The 18,442-nt window shown below is 38.6% G+C and overlaps 1 protein-coding gene across 1 annotated transcript; it reads left to right on the plus strand.

The window, feature by feature from the left end:
* Positions 1-3,609: 3,609 nt before the first annotated feature.
* On the plus strand, positions 3,610-7,127 carry dusp1 (dual specificity phosphatase 1). Its single transcript, XM_034121366.1, has 4 exons — positions 3,610-4,246; positions 4,739-4,884; positions 5,003-5,222; positions 5,913-7,127. The coding sequence occupies exons 1-4, from the start codon at positions 3,838-3,840 to the stop codon at positions 6,266-6,268; spliced, it is 1,131 nt and encodes a 376-aa protein (XP_033977257.1). The 5' UTR covers positions 3,610-3,837; the 3' UTR covers positions 6,269-7,127.
* The last annotated feature ends 11,315 nt before the right edge of the window (positions 7,128-18,442 follow it).

The raw sequence follows: 18,442 nt of genomic DNA on the forward strand, positions 1-18,442 counted from the left end.
TATTGAAATTCAATCATTTTACATTGTTTTATTATTTAAAAAATACATTTCACATAATATTTTACCTACTAAATTACTTGAATTGCATAAAATAATCATTAATATTCTGTGAGTTTCTGAGCAATAGTGTTTTCCTCAACAGTATGAATGCATTTTTTTTCATGGAATGTGTGCAAAAAATAACAATGTTACACAGAGAATGAGTGATTTTTAATCAAATATATCTAGTTTATTTCTATCTAGTGCCTGAACAATTATAGGGTACATATTGGGTCATGTATAAGTGTGTATTAATGTATTTGTTACTGTTTTTCTTCCAGTGAAACATTTGGTTCAACAATATAGTATTTATTTACTGTACATGTGTACATAAATAAATACACATAGCCTACACAGTTTAAGCATATAGACATAGTAACAAATAATTCACGGACATACATTATAATAATTAAATTACGCAAATAATATTATATATTCTATAGTTGAATTACGTATATATTTTTCACTTAGTTTGAAGTAAAGACTTACCAACTAAATTGTCATTTAAAATTAGATTTTTGTAGGCTTGAGGGAACAGATGAAATAACATTACAAGAACAATATAAAAGAGAAATTATATAGAACAGATCTTTCTTCATGATTTTTTGGTCATACTGTTTACATAACATACACATGATGTCAGCTAACATTTCAACCTTCGCTGAGTGAGTCAATTTTTATATGGCCTTAAACAGCAAGCCATAAACCATATCCTTTTTGAGAAAATCTTTGTTTAAATTACTATGTTGATCTAATGCCCATGTTGGTCCCAAACACATCCACTACACTGTTTGGCAGACAGACAACAAGTCTTAGAATGTCAGAAAAAGCCTGCTAATAGATCATCAACAGGGTCAACTTGTACCAGTCAAGATATTGTAGTGCTTGTCAAATTGGGTAAGATCAGAATGGTTGATTGACAGGCAAATTCATTTTCTGCATAGTATAATTTCAGCAATATTAAAAGATTCACATTATTGGTTTCCATTTGGACCTGTATCAGATATTGGACTGTGTGTACCATCACAACCCAGAAGCTTGGAGCTATACGTCATGTTAAGTTGTGGTGAAACACAAATGACACTCCGTTAGTTATGTTTTTCCCATGTCTTTTTTTATTGGTCTCCCCACACTCTTGTATTAACTAAACAAAAGGTTTTTTGGCTCACATATATAGCGTGTCTGTTGTTGAGACATACTACAGGATAGGCCCTGTGTTTTCCCAGTGATTTCTCAGCTGTTGCCCCTAGTGACAATGACAGTAAGCAGGCAGGGATGACAGCAAGTGACAGCAAAATGGACCACAGGAAATGCCTCTCTGCCGTCCTCTCTTTCACTTCCCTTTCTGGATGAGAACTACAGTTGGTTACAGGCTATAATTATGGGAATTCAAAACAGAGCAACAACTCAGGCTCTATTTTCAGACCTGTGTTCCAATATTCTGTCCCGTACAGTACAGCCAAACCAGGTTTTGATTCTCACTCACAGAGACAGATTTGCACAGATAAATGTTGTCATACAGAGAACAGGAGTTTTTAGAAATGCAAGTTTTGGTTTCATTCTTGATCTTTTTGCTGATTATTAAGACCAAACAGCGAAAAATATCTCTGTGTTTCTTTGATGAGCCCTTATACTTATATTATACTGTTTGACTTGTGCATTCAAGCTTAATTTTACTTTTCATGTGCATACCGAGTCATTATATATATAATATAAGGATATTAAATAAAGTAGTAGGCACAAAAGTGATACCTAAATAGAATAATAAACAGGCAGAAAAAGAAATATCTAAATACATAAAAACATAATAATAATATAAAACTTTTTTTTAATTTGAAATACATATGTATAGTCCAATATACTATTATATATGAATAAATATAGGTACGCTGTTTGTATAACATTTTGGAAAGCCTTCATATCACAGTAGAAAATGCTGTGTATAATGAAGCGAACATTTTCTACTTCATGGAAATGTACAATTGCTTCGCCAGGCTGCTCCTCCCTTCATCAAGTGTCTGATTTATTTTCTAAACTTCAGTGAGTAATTCCATCACTTCATGACAGGAGTGAAGACGCATTTGAGGACAAAGTGTTTAGGAACAGACTGTTTTCAGAGCCTTATTCGACCCTCCTCCCCCTTAAAGTGTGTAACATTCCTGCTTTGTGGCATGTGCATCAGAGTTGACTCATCTCACAGGAGTGTGAAGTTAAACCGGCTAGAGAGTTTTTAGACTTTGTTGTGATTGGTTAAGTTTCTGCCCTTAGAACTTCCCCACCCTTCCCCCTCTTCCTTTCTCACATAACACATCCATTTCCCTATGCCTGAGAGTCAAAACAGCATGGATGTGGATTCACTGGGCTGAAAGTCCTCAATTGTTCAGATTACAGTAAAGTGTGAATTGATGGCATGACCTACATAGTGAGTGTCAGCCTGAGCTTTTGGAGGAATAAAACCCAAAGCATCTTTTGCCACAAACAGCATGATATGTTCAGATCTAAAGACTTAATTACAATTAATCCGATGTTTAAGACAATAACATAATCTCAGACACACTTGAGTAGAAATTCACTGTCATTGTAGATGGTGCTTTGAGTAGCCTACTACCTGTTTCTAAGTCTGCTTTGTATACATTTCTTTCACAACAAAACAACCTCAGCGTGTTTCTGCTGTGCAGTTTCAACACACCCTCTTGTCAGTGGCGCCTGTTGTCTGTCAATAATGATCAGCCTGCTCCTTACAGCAGTGTTGCACACTGTGAGTCAGCAAACCACACTGACAAATGAAAAGTAGATCCCAGAGTGACTGTAACCATGTTTGCTTTTTTTTTTAATATTCTCAGAAGTTCTTGGGGGAAACAAAACATGTCATTCATCTGCTTCAATAAGATCACAAATGAAACAAAATCTGAGAAGCCAAGAGATCTCCATCTGCTGTTTTCTTCCTGGTAGACCAGTGTTTTGTTTCTCAGCATGTGGAAATTTACTGGACTTCAGATTTCTATACAGTGATTAGCTTTTATGGTTGGCCTTTGCTCTCGGGGCATTGCACACTATGTACCTCTGACTAATAAAAACAAAGAATAAACTTTTATGGCCCCCATGGCAGATATTTACTTATTATCTTGTTATTTGTCAACTCTCAGTAAAGGCAAAATAGAAATCTAATTAAACACTCACATCATGGAAAATTTGGCAAATTCCTTATTTGCTGACATAGATTATGCAAACAGTTATAATTTGGAAACATGAGATGAATTATACAAGTATTATAAAAGACACAATAAACACAAGAGTTAGACCTCAGTCTACTCGTGAAAACTTTCCTGACACCGCGAGTGCCCAGGTAGGCCTACGTGCTGTGCGCATGTACAGAAATGTCCCGCATGTACATCCATGCCGCATGTGCGCGAGCCTTCTGCCCTGCTGCACTCATAAGGGAGGGGGGGGGGGGGGGGGGGGGTGATGACGTCCGCGAGGCTGGCAGGAAGCCAAAGTGGGCGGGATCCTGACGTTAGTGCCTCTCATTCACAAGCACGAGCGGTATATAAACGCTCTTCGAAGCGCTCATAGACAGAAGCAACTGACTGATAAAGTTGAATAAATTAAACTTTTAAAGAAGAGACACAACTACTGGATACACTTAAGAAGAGGAAAGGACAAGCTTTGGTAGTCCTAAAACTTTTTTCCCTTTTCTCTAAACAAGCAAACCGGAACAAAGGACTCGCCGATTCAAATAGTGCTTTGAGGGGAAACGCGTTTTTCACAACAACCTACACTTCCTGCCGAGCGAGCTTTATGTATTTGGATTTAACGTTTCTATCCCGCCGCCCTACTATGGTCATTATGGAGGTCCCCACCATCGACTGTGCGTCCCTGCGTGGTTTGTTGGAGGGCGCCGGCCCGGGCTGCCTGGTGCTGGACTGCCGCTCCTTCCTGTCCTTCAACTCGTCCCACATATCGGGCTCCACCAACGTGCGCTTCAGCACCATAGTGCGCAGGAGAGCCAGGGGGGGTCTAGGACTTGAGCACATTGTCCCCAATGAGGACACCAGGAACCGGCTCCTGTCCGGGGAGTACCAGTGTGTTGTTCTTCTGGACGACCGCAGTTTGGACTTAAGCCAGGCGAAGAAAGACGGCACGTTGATGCTGGCTGTCACGGCCCTACGCCGCGACCCCTGTGGAGCCAGGGTTTTAATTCTCAAAGGTAAGAAGAGTGTATAACTGTTTATAATAGACTCTTTTAAATTGAAGTTGTCTGAGGTCCTTACCACCAGCTGCTCTTGCAGTAATAAGTAGTGCACCTTTCTTACTGTCCTAAATGTGCACAATGTAGTGACTGCTTTTTCGTCTTTTGTTTTCTTAATTGTGTCCTCTGTATTTTACATGTTTGTGTTATGTGTAACGTTGCTGCCTTCTTGGCCAGGTCAGCATTGTAAATGAGATTTTATCTCAATGCTTTTTTATCTGGTTAAATAAAGGTTAAATAAAATAAATTCACAATCGTTTCACTGTATCCTAACAACGGGGCAACAAATGCGGATTACAGCTGTCACCATACCAGCTGGTGTTGGAGTAAACACCGTTCAAAAATAGCCCCCTGAGCAGTTGTCACCTTTTTGGAGACCCATATTTAAAGCTGAATGTGTCTGTGTGCCGTCTGTCATCTAACATAGATGTGTTTTTCTCTGTTTTCCAGGCGGTTTTGAGAGATTTTCTACAGAGTATCCAGAGGCTTGCAACAAACCCTCCCCCCCACAAGGGCTCTGTTTGCCCCTGAGCTCCAGTCATCCTGGGAGTGCAGACCCGAGCTGTAGTCCATGCAATACTCCTCTATATGACCAGGTTAGTATCTTTCTTATACAATCAGATTCAGAGTTCCCACTGAATTCTGTTTGTTTTCCTTTCCTATTGTACTGTTTTGAAGTTGACTCAATGGTTTTGTTTATTTGTTTTTGTTTAGGGTGGTCCTGTGGAGATCTTGCCTTTCCTGTACCTTGGCAGTGCTTACCATGCTTCAAGAAAAGACATGCTGGACGTACTGGGGATCACCGCTCTGATCAATGTCTCCGCTAACTGCCCTAACCACTTTGTGGACTCCTTCGTCTACAAGAGCATCCCAGTTGAGGACAACCACAAAGCAGATATCAGCTCATGGTTCAACGAGGCTATCGAGTTTATTGGTGAGTACATCCACCATTTTTTTAGTACCCCCTTCACACCCCCTGCCAGAGGGCCTATCACAGCTGTCACCTCCTGAGCCCGTTGATGGCAGGAAACACAAACACCCAACCCCCCTCTCCCTTCACAACACTCCTGGATTTACATTTTTAAAAGTTCCCTCCAAAACCGACCAGCTGGCTCGGCACAGGCTGTTTGCTCCTCCACAATGGTGGTTACATCATCACAACCTCCCAGGCGTAGATAAAGGGATGCCCCCTTTTATTCAATCGCAAGGCAGCGCCCCCAAACTAGTTTTGTAGTGGGTATGCTGGCTGGGCTTGAATGGCTCCCTCCACGCTGCTCTTTGTTCCGGCTAAACAAAAGGCATTTTCCCCTCACTCACTGTCGGCCTTCCTCCCAGATCAATACCCCCAGCAGGGGTCTGTTCCCCTCTTTTGTCCATTCAGACTGCCTCCTTGGGGAATAACCCCCACAGGCTCACACTCTGCACCCCTATTAGCTGTGTTCCTGTGTCTTAATGAGCACTGTTGAATTTAAAAGGCAACTGAAAGTGTTGCAAAGACCTTTGTGTTTTCACCTTCCTGTGACAGCCAGAGTTTTACCTCCATTCTTTGCAAATGAATTTCCTCACCTGATGGATGTTTACAGTGAACTAATGTTGCTTTCTCTTCTCTCTCTCTCCCCTTCAGACTCGGTAAGGAATAAAGGAGGACGTGTGTTTGTGCACTGTCAAGCAGGCATCTCCCGCTCTGCCACCATTTGCCTTGCATATCTCATGCGGACCAACCGCGTGAAGCTGGACGAGGCCTTTGAGTTTGTCAAGCAGCGCCGCAGCATCATCTCCCCAAACTTCAGCTTCATGGGTCAGCTCCTCCAGTTTGAGTCGCAGGTCCTGGCCTCGTCCACCTGCTCCTCAGAGGCGGCAAGTCCAGCCATCGGCAACAGCAGCACAGTCTTCAATTTCCCAGTCTCCATCCCTGTACACAAGTCAGCTGGGCAGCTCTCCTTCCTCCACAGTCCCATCACCACCTCTCCCAGCTGCTGAGGAAGCACAGACTTGTTTTGAACTGCAACACGCTAGTGACTCTTGAAACACACAAACAATCATGATTCTAAACCATTTTATGGTGATACTGGTATCACTGAACAGAATGGCGGAATAGTATTTGGGGTCGGTTCATCTGACTGTGATGGCCTCATCATTTCAAAGGACGATACAACTACCATCAGGCAGTATTCATGTTGTACCTCCTAAATGTGAAAGACATCCAAAGTTTAATGTAGATGACTTTGGAAATGGGTGAAAAGGTGGTTGAGATTATTCCTGAAGAGGAAGTATCTGAATATTCTTTATTCAAAAGACTGATTTTATTTTTTTATGAAGGAAACTGCTTTTGATAATCAAAATGTAAGCAAACAAAATGGAGAGGGCTACAATTTGTCTCAGGAAATCTCTCAAATGTCCATTTGACTTTCTGTACTGCTTAAAGAAAGTAATGTAACCCAAAGCCCAACATGGCAATGGAAGTTACTCCTTCATTTGACGAACAATGAATGTATCCCCCCCCCCCCCTCATGAATCTTCATGCTCAGTTTGAGGAATGGTTGCCAATCCAAATGCAAATACCTGCCTTTCAAGACTTCATGAAACTTTGACGATCCTGACACATATGGGGAAATGGACCATTAAATACCTCAAGTTCCTGTACTGTGTACTGCAGCGCTGAGACGGACTCAACCTAAAGCTACTACGATGGAGACACGTAGTCCTCAGAGGCTGCATTCTGACATATTTATTAAACTAAAGTAATATATTTCTTTATCGTATCTATTTTTGCATCTGTTTGTTTAAATGTTGTTTTTATACTGTTTAATAAATCTCATTACTTTTTTACAAAGTGAAACATTTTCTCCTTCTTTAATATCTTATGTTTGAAAGAAGACAGATTTTTCATGAGCAGGAAATAATCTACAATGACTTGCAAATCATTCAAGGACACACACTCAGCTTTTTATGATTTATTTCACAACTGATTGTCTTTCAATAAACCAACACTTTTGGTTAATGGTTACCAGGTATATTGAGGTAGCTAGTGCATATAACGTATTTATCATAGTGGCATGTCTAGGTTATAAACACTATTGAAATTTAGTGAAAAATACAAAAGTAAATTCATAAAATCATTGTCTCCCAACACAAATATTAAACTCTATCCGTAAATATAAAATACGTGTTCATTTATAAGGCCAATACGAGGAATAGTTCAGGGAAACTACTCAACAACCAAGAGGTCAGAAATGATAAAATAATAAAATAAAAGGCCATCAACATTTCCTAAAGCTAAACTTGACTTTCATATTGCTTATTTTTTCAGTCCAAAACCAAGACTTTTAATTTGTAATAATATTTGTGATATTAATAAAACCAGAAACATTCACATAGTAATTGAAAGTGTGTTTTTAGAACACCTTTAATTTATTTTAAAAAAAGAAACATTTTCTGTTGATGGACTTGTGATTTCCAAAATACTTATATATTTATGTTTTAAAATGTAAACACTCAAAAGAGCAACACGAGGAACACCATTGCAAAAGATGGATCTAATGGCATGTGATATCTGTGTGCACATCCTTCCCAGCTTTGTTCCATGCAATGGAATCCAATCGTATATTTGTATAATTATTTTTGCCCACATAAGAAGCATGATGTCATGATGTTGGCCATTGTCTGAGCCACACTCCCTCTCTATGAACCCATCTGAGAGCAGGCCAGCAGCAGGAGGCCTAAAGAATGAGCTGAGGAGCCCTCCCTCTGAGCCCACAATAGGAGCAGCTGCAAGGCGTTTGGGAAAAGTGTGACAACTAAAGAGCATTCAGGGATTATTCAAGTACCGGCCTGGTGTCCCCTGCCTCCCACACCAATGGAGGTGGAGACAGAGACGCCAGTGAAAGGGATAGGAATATGTTTAGGTTGCAAATTAGCCAAAACATTGGCTTTGACCCTTGGTGGCGTGTGAGAAAAAGTTGAAAAACTGTCCTCCAGAAGTGATGATGATGATGCCCGTAAGGCAGGGATGTCCAAACTACGACCCGGGGGCCAAATGCGGCCCACGGGCCATTTTGATTCGGCCCTCAGGAAATTCTAAAAGTATAATGAAATATGGCCCACAAATGAAACTTGTGCTTGTCTTATATTGTACTTCTCAAATATATATGTAAACATATATTACACAGTAGTATTCATGAGTTAATAAGCCAAATGTTTCAAATACATTCAGTCAATTAAAGTTGAAAACAATTTCTAACAAATCTAAGTTGATAAGAAAAAAGCCTAATAACTTATTAACATAACAAGCTTGAAATATACCCTTCATATTTCCTCTTATTATAAGCAATCTGAGGCTTCTGTTGTAAGGAATGAGCTGCTAACAAAATTAATGAAACCCTATAGAGAGATGGGATGTAGCCTGTTTGTTTTCATAAAGCATATTCAAGTTACAAGCATAATTTACCTACATTTGATTGATTTTGCTGACTTATAACTGAACTTATGAGGCAATATACCTCACCTCTAGTGAGTGGCCCAACCCTTCGTATATTTGTATGTATGTGGCCCTCGGTGAAAAAAGTTTGGACAACCCTGCCGTAATTCACTGCCAGACATAATTAATGTATATAAGATTTAGAAGAACACCTTAATATAACTTTAACTTGAAATACATGGGTTCTGACAAATGACAAAATGTATTCTTAAAACTTTTAACTTCTTATCTCACTGTTGTAAATGTTTGTTTTTGAGCAGGGAAACATCACCAGTGACTCTGTGATGAAAGGCTCATTCATGACCTCACCAGCCCCCAGACAAGCTGTGGTTTTGGTGACATATGTGCGACAGCCCCCCTTACCAGCCCCCCTTACCAGCCCCCCGCCTTTGTGTCTTTAGACTTCCTGTTGTCAGGAGGGAGGTTGGCAGCAGTGTGTGTGTTTGTGTCTGTGTGAGTGTGAAAGTCGTTACGCATCTTTTATGGTGCGATGAGGGAGCTTTGGAGGAAGAAGGCCCTCAGTTAGTTGTCAGGTCAGGGGCATTAAAGCATTGTGTGTGTGAGAGATAATCTTGATGTGGTGTGAGACAATGTCAAGGTGTAAACTCACAATTTCAGTCGATATCAGTCAGACAGAATTGACCATAATGTAATTGTCACTTTGTTGTCAATTGGCTGTTCCATTTAGCAACTGAGCTCTGTCTCAACTGCAAAGTCATTTGAATTAAAACAATGGTGATATAATGTGTCAGACACTGCTGCCATGACACAAGGAAACATGATCTCACCCTTCCCCTTTTGCATTACTCAGTTTGGATCAAATTTGTGGAAGTTGATGTAAGTTTCACGACTTTTTTTAACATCAAATGTATGACACATACCTACTTCTTCAACAAATAACAATGGCATTAGCATTGAATTTCGTAACATGTACCAAAAAAGTTTATTTGAAACGTTGACTAAATGGAATCAAATGACATTTGAAAGTTTGCTCCGAGCTCGCTCACAATGAAGAAAAAGGAGAACATGAGCTCATCATCATAACCATTACAAAACAATATGACATGTCTTGTAAAAACAATATGATACCTCAGTCTAAAGTTCTTTGACCTTAAAAGATACTTTAACATGTTCACATTATAGCTGTCACTGATATAAAGGAAGTTGTATTGGGTGTAGTAGAATGTTACCTCTCTTACCAGTGTCTCAACACTATATTATGTGTTCATATGCACACTATTAGGCAATTCTGTACCTTCCTTTTTGCAATAGAATTATTGTCTCCGCAAAGGAGGTAATGGTTTTTGTATTTTTCCAAATTTTTCAGCAACATTTCAGTTTGTTATAGAGAGGCGAAGTCCCTCCCCTTCCGGTGGGACTCATGGGACCTTATTTCGGAAAAAGTTTGTATTGAAGTCAATGGAGAGAGAAAGATTATCTTTCGATCCCGTTTGAATTGTGCCACGAATTACACATATGATGTTTGTCAATCTTAAAAAATCATTTCCATGTCAAAAAAGTCACAGTTTGTCGTAAAACTGTTGAAATATAAGACTACAAATCCCAGAATCCCGGTCCCGCATGCTGGCTCTTACGGACCGACTAACTCCCCTTGTGTATGTACAGCTCTCAACATGCCCAGACTTGTAGTGATTTTCACCTCTTTTAATACTTTTCGCCTCATTCTGAAAGAAAGAAGTGAAATGTGCCAACGTGACGGCCGTCTTGGTGTGTGGTGTGAGACGGGAGATGTAGTTCATTGAGCGGTTTCACACAAAAAAAGTGTTACTTCACATTTTTATGACACATTTTTATTTATTTTTTTACTTGTAAAATTATCTTTTAAATTGACAAACATCATATGTGTAATTCGTGGCACAATTCAAACGGGATCGAAAGATAATCTTTCTCTCTCCATTGACTTCAATGCATAACTTTTCCGAAATAAGGTCCCATGGAGCTCAACCGGAAGGGGAGGGACTTCGCCTCTCTATTGCGTTTAATTCACTTTGTGATAACAATTGTTATAATTGTGGCCAGTAGATTTACAGTTTGAACCACAGATGGCTGCGTTTGATCACAAAGCAATTGTCTAACATTAAAAAAATGGGAAACACAAGTATTTTTCACCATTGTTCATGTTGTTTTAAAACATTAACAAAAATACCCAACATGTAATAGAACCATTAGCACTAACAAATAAGGCCCTGACCATGGCAGTGACATATTTTGAGAATATGACATCTCTCACTAAAATGTTGCTCAATTTTGGTATTTTTTATAACTCAGATCATATTCTCCTGACAGTAAGGAACTATGAAATGTATATGCAGTTTTGAGAAAGAGTTGGCAGCCATGGTGGGACATCCTTACGTAGTAAATAAGAACAACACCTCTGAGGAGCTTAAGCATACAAAATTCATTGGTACATTACACTTTCTTATCACAAGCAGGAGGAATGTATTGGGACGCCTGTGTTGTTTTGTCTCTACTGAATGCATTAGTAAAGAGTTTGCTAATCTGATAGGTCGATACAGTACATCAAGACTAATTGCAGTGAGTTTTTATGGAGTCTAACTCTTGATAACTTCTGTGTTCAATTTGCAATAAAATGTATCAAATAACTTTGTCATTTTAGTTGTCCTCACTCGAAGACGCACTTAGGAACATGACACGGACAAGACTAAGCAACAAAGACCATAACCTTTCCCACCAAATATAACTTGACTTCCTGTGTGAGAAGGGCTTAAGTGTTAACATGATTGCCACTCTGGAACTCTAGGATGCTGGGTAATTACACCTCTCACACTTCATCGTACCTTGAAACTGGATTAAGTCTCACACACTCACACATCCATTCTCACAAACACACACAATATCCTGAGTGAGAAGATTAGGTCCACACATTGATGTCATGGCAGAATACTTACCTGCAGTAAATCTGTAAGAGGATTATGATTGGGACCGCGGGGCCTCTATTATAACATTTTGTGGGCATTAGAATTTGCACTGTCTTGTTCACACTTTTATATCAATGCAGAGTGCAGAAACACACACATAAAGTCTGTTGTGCCAGATGAAAAATCTTTTGTTGGCTTCTTCATAAACAAGGTCTACGTTGATGTTTCCCAAAAAGAAAGCCCCAACCTGCTTTAACAAACGTGTAAAGACTACAATAACCATCCATGTTGCAGGTACGATGTTTAAAAGGTAATACAGATAACTTAAAATGATAGAGAATGAAAGCTGCTACGTTATTTTTCTGTGACTGCGAAGCCCTCACCTCTACCAGACTTTTGTATTCATGCGATTCCAGATCAAAGCTCTAACAGAAACCCTGCAAAGGAGCCCAGATAAGGCCCGATCTGAGGCACGATAACCAAAGACTTGTCTAGTTTAAGGAATGTCAGGAGTCAGGATATTACGTATGGCCACAGTGGAGTGGATTTACCTTTCGAGCAGGTCTCCCCTTCCTTTAACAACCCTATCTGGAATGTAAGACGACGGTGAAAGAGAAACTATGTCAGCTCTTAAGCAGTGCACTGGTTTATCTTTTAGGGTATCTCTACTGAAGTTGCATGATATTAATCTCCCATTGTGTTTGTGGTTGTTCCACCTGTCCAGATAACAGTTCTCCTACGCCTATATTAATGCAGTATTAAAGGACATTTATTCTAAAACAATATTCAGTCAAGTACAAATAAAAATGCATAAAGTCACTTTTAGTTGCTCCTAATCATAAAAAGTAATCATATGTTTGATTGAAAGCCAGAAGTAAGACTTGTATGAATCCCTCCAGAGCCTAGTTCAACACGCTGTGTCTGAACAGAGCCGGTAGTTTTCCACTCACTGGAGGTGCAGGGTTGTGTTCACAAGCAGCAGTGAGATCCTGTGTGCAGTATTCGAGGAATGTCTGGCATCCTGTCTTCTACACTGACTGCACTCTGGGTGGATGATGTCACACCCAAAGAACATACACATGAGCAGACATAAATCACTGATGTGACAGCTAGAACAAAAACAAATTTGTAGTAGCATTTTGGCAATCTTGAGAAAAAGGGTCTGATTGTCACTAATGACATATTTAAAGACTGGCGAGACATGTTTGTCTGGCTTTTATCAGAGAGATCTGACCTTAAAGTACCATTACGTGCTTTCATGCTTCAGTATTTCTTAAACAACACTTAATAACATGGCTCAAAACAAACCATATCATGACTGACATAAACTTTGTATGGAACTAACTGTTTTCCAGCAGAGACTATGACACTTATGTTTGTTATTACATTACATTTCATGTCACTTGTTAGATGCTTTTATCCAAAGAATACATACTCAATACTGTGGACAATCCCCACAGGACCAATTTGGAGTGAAGTGTCTTGCCCAGGGACACAACGATATGCTGACTGCAGTGGGGTTTTGAACCTGTGCTCCCCTGATCCAAACACCAACGCACTAGTCCACTGCGCCACAGCCTCCCTGTTACATACATGACTCACTATTTGTTATTTTTTCCAAATGTTCTGCTTTTATTTGTTTCATTTGTTTTGTAAAGTATTGCATATTGTAATACATTCCTACCCAGGGACCAAAGATGCTAATTAGCTATATAAACTGGCTCAATGGATGTGTTGTGCACAAGCCCTGTTAAATAAACTATTAAACTATCCCAAAATCAAAATACCACTTGGCTCTGGTCAAACCCAATATGGAAACAAGTAGAGAAAATGATCAGTAATTTACTCCTGATTCACTGCTTAAGTAATGCAGTAATAAGAGAATAAATCTGGCTTCAGCGACTTGAGGGCCCTGGGCAAAAGCTTTCATGGGACATCCCACATGACTGAGAAATGATCACCACGCATACGGTCTAACTGGTGGTACATGCAACATTACTGAGGTCATTCTTCTCCTTCATCGTAAACAAAATGGCAACCTTTTTCTACATCACATTTATTTAATTTCTGATATGGGTTTCAAAATGGTGCTATCATAACTTTTCTATCTTTGCTAAGGAAGGGGATCTTCTTCTTATATTAGTGATGACCAAGCTACAGGTTGAGTTTAACATTTACATATAAACCTTTATATGTTTCAAGTTTTAAATCATAATTTTAAGATTTGTGCTTTGACCTCTGATTTTTATTTCAATCATATGACACGAGTTCTTGTGTTAAAACACATATTTGTGTGTGTGTTTTTCTTTGAGATACCTCATCCAAAAATGTTTTCACTCCAGAAGCATGTAAGACTGGACTCATCCATTTAATTAGCCAAAGTATACATAGACCTGATTTGGTCCCCTTTGTTTTGCTGAACTGGTTAAGCAAAATACAGAAAAGATAACAAAATCTTCAAAATCTGTTGGTTTATGAAATGTAATTATATTCTGTTCTGTGTGTTTCTGCATTAAGCAGTGATGTCTATTACAGTTGTCAAAACAGTCTCAGTGTTGAACACCCTTTCAGTAGAGCATCACATACACGTAGATTGATCCACAGAAAGACAGGGGTGTGAGCGCCATCTTATGGAGTATAATTGTGTTACCAAAAATAAAAAGACATCTTTAATGGGAATAAGTAGACTTACTGTCTGCAAAAAATGTCTGTATTTAGCATTCAGCGACATTAAGGCTGATTCCAAAAGTAAGGTGGTTTAATTACACAACCAATTTTTCATATTACCTCAATCAATGGACGTGATCGGGGAGCTGAGGTGGTCCAGCTATCTAAAGTCTCTGTTGACAGCAAAGAGGTTGTGAAACGATCAGTGTGTGTGTAGGAAAATCAACATCCCACAGGCAAACACAGACGATGAGATTTCAAGAGAGGATGTTAGATTAACCTGACCTTAAACTCCCTCTGCTAATACTGTGTTTTACATCAGCTATTCCAATTTAAACGAAAGTCCAACAAATACCCTGGGTTCAATAGATCACACGGCTGAGCTGGATCAATCGAGAGACAGGCTGGACTGCTATTGGTCATCGCAGGGGTGTAAAGTAACTCATTTACTCAAGTACTTGCACTTTAGTTAAGTATTTCAATGTGTTGCTACTTTGTACCTTTGCTCCACTACAATTCAGAGGTACATCTTGTACTTTTACTCCACTACATTTATTTAATATGTTTAGTTATTTGCAGATTTTGATTAATGATCTGAAATTGATGAGTTAAACATTGGGGTAAAATTCACAAGCTTCCCTGCAGCATACAAAGTTATTAAAACTAGCTGCACCTTTACCTGCTTTGATAAACACATTAATGCATCAATAATTATAATCAAAACATAGCATATCATTCTGAAATGGGCCAATCCTCATAATGAGTACTTTTACTTTTGGTAAGTATATTTTGATGCCAATACTTTTCTACTTTTACTTGAGTAACATTTCAATTGCAGGACTTTTAATTGTAACAGAGTATTCCTACAACGTGGTACTGAAGTACAAGATATTAGTTTTTTTCCCACCTCTGACTCAAGGGACTCAAACTGTTGACTTTTGATATTTTTAATCAGTAACACTAGGAGCCATTCTGTGACCACATAAGTCATCTATATTAACTGATCATTAACTAACTGCAACATTGATATGTTAAGTTCAAGATAAGAGATCATTAAATACAAATTTGAAGGCTGATAACAATAAAACTTTTTTTTTTTTATTGACAACTCGATTAAGTTGTAGTGTAATGCACAATAGACAATTTTCGCTGAGGACCATTGATATATAATAGAAAAAGCAGCACAAGCTTTTAAAAAGTGGTGTGTCCTACTTTTCTAGTCTAGTAATACAATTGCATATTGATTTGGAATCATAAAGTAGGCTACCATGTATCAATAGAAAGATATTAATGGAAAACTGCTGAATTGTCATAAGAACGTTCATATAAAATATAAAATGCAATAAAATACAATTACAAAAACAGGTGTTGCCTACTTGTCCAGTGTATGACAGATTCATTCGGAGTCACTGGTTCCCATGACAAGGAGACTATTGAACAAATACACACACACACACACACACACACACACACACACACACACACACACACACACACACACACACACACACACACACACACACACACACACACACACACACGCACACACACGCTAGGTTGGACTTGATTGGACAGAATAAGTGATAGCAATAGCCACGTGCTTATTGTTTACAAATCTTCAAACTTCAGGCGGGATTTGGTCTTGTTATTATAACGCAGTTTCCTGACTCACACGAGACCCACCTGCTAGAACAGACCACACTTCAAACGTCTTATTTTAGCAAACGTCATTTTAGGTGGCTAATTTACTCTTCAATTCAAAACGGTTTGAATGAAAAACAGCATGGGGAATAACCAATCTTCAAACATCTGCTTTGCCTTTGGTTTGAGCGAGTTATCTTTCCCCCATGAAGAAAGGACACTTAACGGCAGCACAGAGGGTAAGCCAGACTCTTTATTGTAAACCTCTTGTTTTCTTTGTGAATGCATTGTCTAATGTTTAACTTAAGGCTGTTAAATATTTTGAATTAATAGAGAAAAAGTTTGGAATACAAATATAAAAAACAACATTATAACAATAATAATTGAATGTTCCTTTTCAGGCTGCTGTATATTGTATTACTTCTTCTTCGCGTAAAAGCTAGACAATGATTAGTTTTAATTTCCCACTGTTGTTGATTCTACTACTACTACCACTTCTACTGGTATTACTAAATAATGCAATTACAACACATTTAAACAAGGACAAAGGAAAATACAATTGGATAGTAAAAAGACAGTAGAGAAGAGAAGAGATAATCAGTTAACTTCATAATGAGATTTAAACAATAAAATGAAGTGAATTGGTTTTCAACTGTTCTTGAAAACGTATTATGTAATGTTTACAGAGCTCTTATAAGTTCATAGAGCTATTATACGTTTGGTACATAGACTCAATATCTAAAGGGTAGTTTTTCGTTACCAACTAAGCTCAAATATCGAATCCTAGACCAGTGCCAGAGCTATCTTACCACATCTCAAATTAATTCAATTTTATTTGTTGTTTTATGCCGAAAGGAAATGCCTGTCACTCATTTGTTGCTGTACTGAGCCCTGTGTGGCTGAGAAAGGTTTACAGAGGCCTCTGGTGATGTCATAGATTTTCCCAGACCCCTGCTGGGTGATGGGAAAAAAGACAAAAATGATTGTGAGAATAGAAAGGGAAGTCACCACTGGACAAGAACCAACGTGATCCAGAAGGAAAGAAAACAAACTATTTCAGTGTTTTCAAACCTTTGGATGGCCCCTTACTATCTGCTTCCTCCTTTTTGCTCCATGTATCTGTTCAACCACATTGTTGTCCATGTTCAGAAATACATTTAGCTATTCTTTTTCTTTTATAATCAGAATCAGAAATAGGTTGTATTGCCAAGTAGGTTAACACATACATGGCATTTTATTTGTGTACATGGTGCATACATAAACACAGTTAAAGAAGATAAAAAGTAAGAAAAAACAACCGAAAAAATAAATAAAACCAATTCAAACTATTACATGTATCTGTGTTAAGATAATAGACCTGCAATGAATTTCACCTACATATACCTACAATTTAGAAAACAACCTGACATTTAGAAATCAATACAAAAAAAGTGGTACTGTACAGTGTGTTCAGAAAAACAACAGATTTCTAGCTTTCAAATAGTAAGAGGCATTCTTCTGCATGAAGGATGGCATGTTTTGAATGTAAGCCATTTATGATAACATTATGACTTTGTTCCACACCAAACAAAACAGAAAATTGATGATACCTTAAAGCCTCTAGGGGAAATATCTCTTTGGTTCTAATAAGAAATCAGATGTATTGCTTATGGGCAATTCAGAAACACCTGCTTAAAATGACTCCAACATAATTTAAAATAATTCTTGATTGCTTTAGTGTAAAATCTGTCCCCCTCTAAACGTTTTAAATGACATGTTGGACGTAATTCCTTTCGTTCATACCCATATGTATCACTAGGTGGCGCCACTCTATTGATTTGACATCATAAAGTGAGGGGAGGGCCAATACAGAGCTCAGCACTTCATGATCTGACTTTGGCAAGTAAAGGGATGAGTTCATTGGATTATTGTAGTCAAGCTAAGCTACACATCTCACCGTTATTTTCCACTGTATTAGATCACTACATAACACAGTAAACATGTTTCTATTTAAACATCCATTGTCCAAATGTAAACTCCCAGTCTGAGAGGCAACAGTGTTATAAGACATGATTACGCTGTGGTTCAGTGGAAGTGGTTGCTTGTGTCTTGCAGCCTTGAGCAACAGGTGTGGTTGTGTAATGTCCGCTTAGATCTGTTGTTATATTTGAAGCTCCGGCAGGGCCTTCCTTTGAAGAGTACTCATGCCTTAAGTAAACTTTGGAGCTCTCATCCCTTCAGCCATGATGTGAGCAGAAGACCTGATACCATCAAACAGAGTGAGTGTCTGGAAGGAGGATGGAGTGGAGAAAAGAAGTAGTCATAGAGGAAGCAGAGGATAGAGTTTCAGGTCAGACTTTATCTGTCACAAGGATCCATCTTTATGAACGCTTTTTTCTGTTCTTTCCAGATCACATCTACGATTAGTTTCTCTGTATCTCAAGGTTCATACTGTGGAAAGTACGACCGTGGCCATTTCTCTCACATGTG

This window comes from Trematomus bernacchii, unplaced genomic scaffold, assembly GCF_902827165.1.
Source record: "Trematomus bernacchii unplaced genomic scaffold, fTreBer1.1, whole genome shotgun sequence".
NCBI classification, from domain to species: domain Eukaryota; kingdom Metazoa; phylum Chordata; class Actinopteri; order Perciformes; family Nototheniidae; genus Trematomus; species Trematomus bernacchii.

Excerpts from the sequence above, each read along its gene's own strand:
- dusp1 (XM_034121366.1), top strand. The coding sequence starts at position 3,838 with ATGTATTTGGATTTAACGTTTCTATCCCGCCGCCCTACTATGGTCATT. Across the intron at positions 4,247-4,738 it reads CAGGGTTTTAATTCTCAAAG|GCGGTTTTGAGAGATTTTCT; the intron begins GTAAGAAGAGTG and ends TCTGTTTTCCAG. Across the intron at positions 4,885-5,002 it reads ATACTCCTCTATATGACCAG|GGTGGTCCTGTGGAGATCTT; the intron begins GTTAGTATCTTT and ends GTTTTTGTTTAG.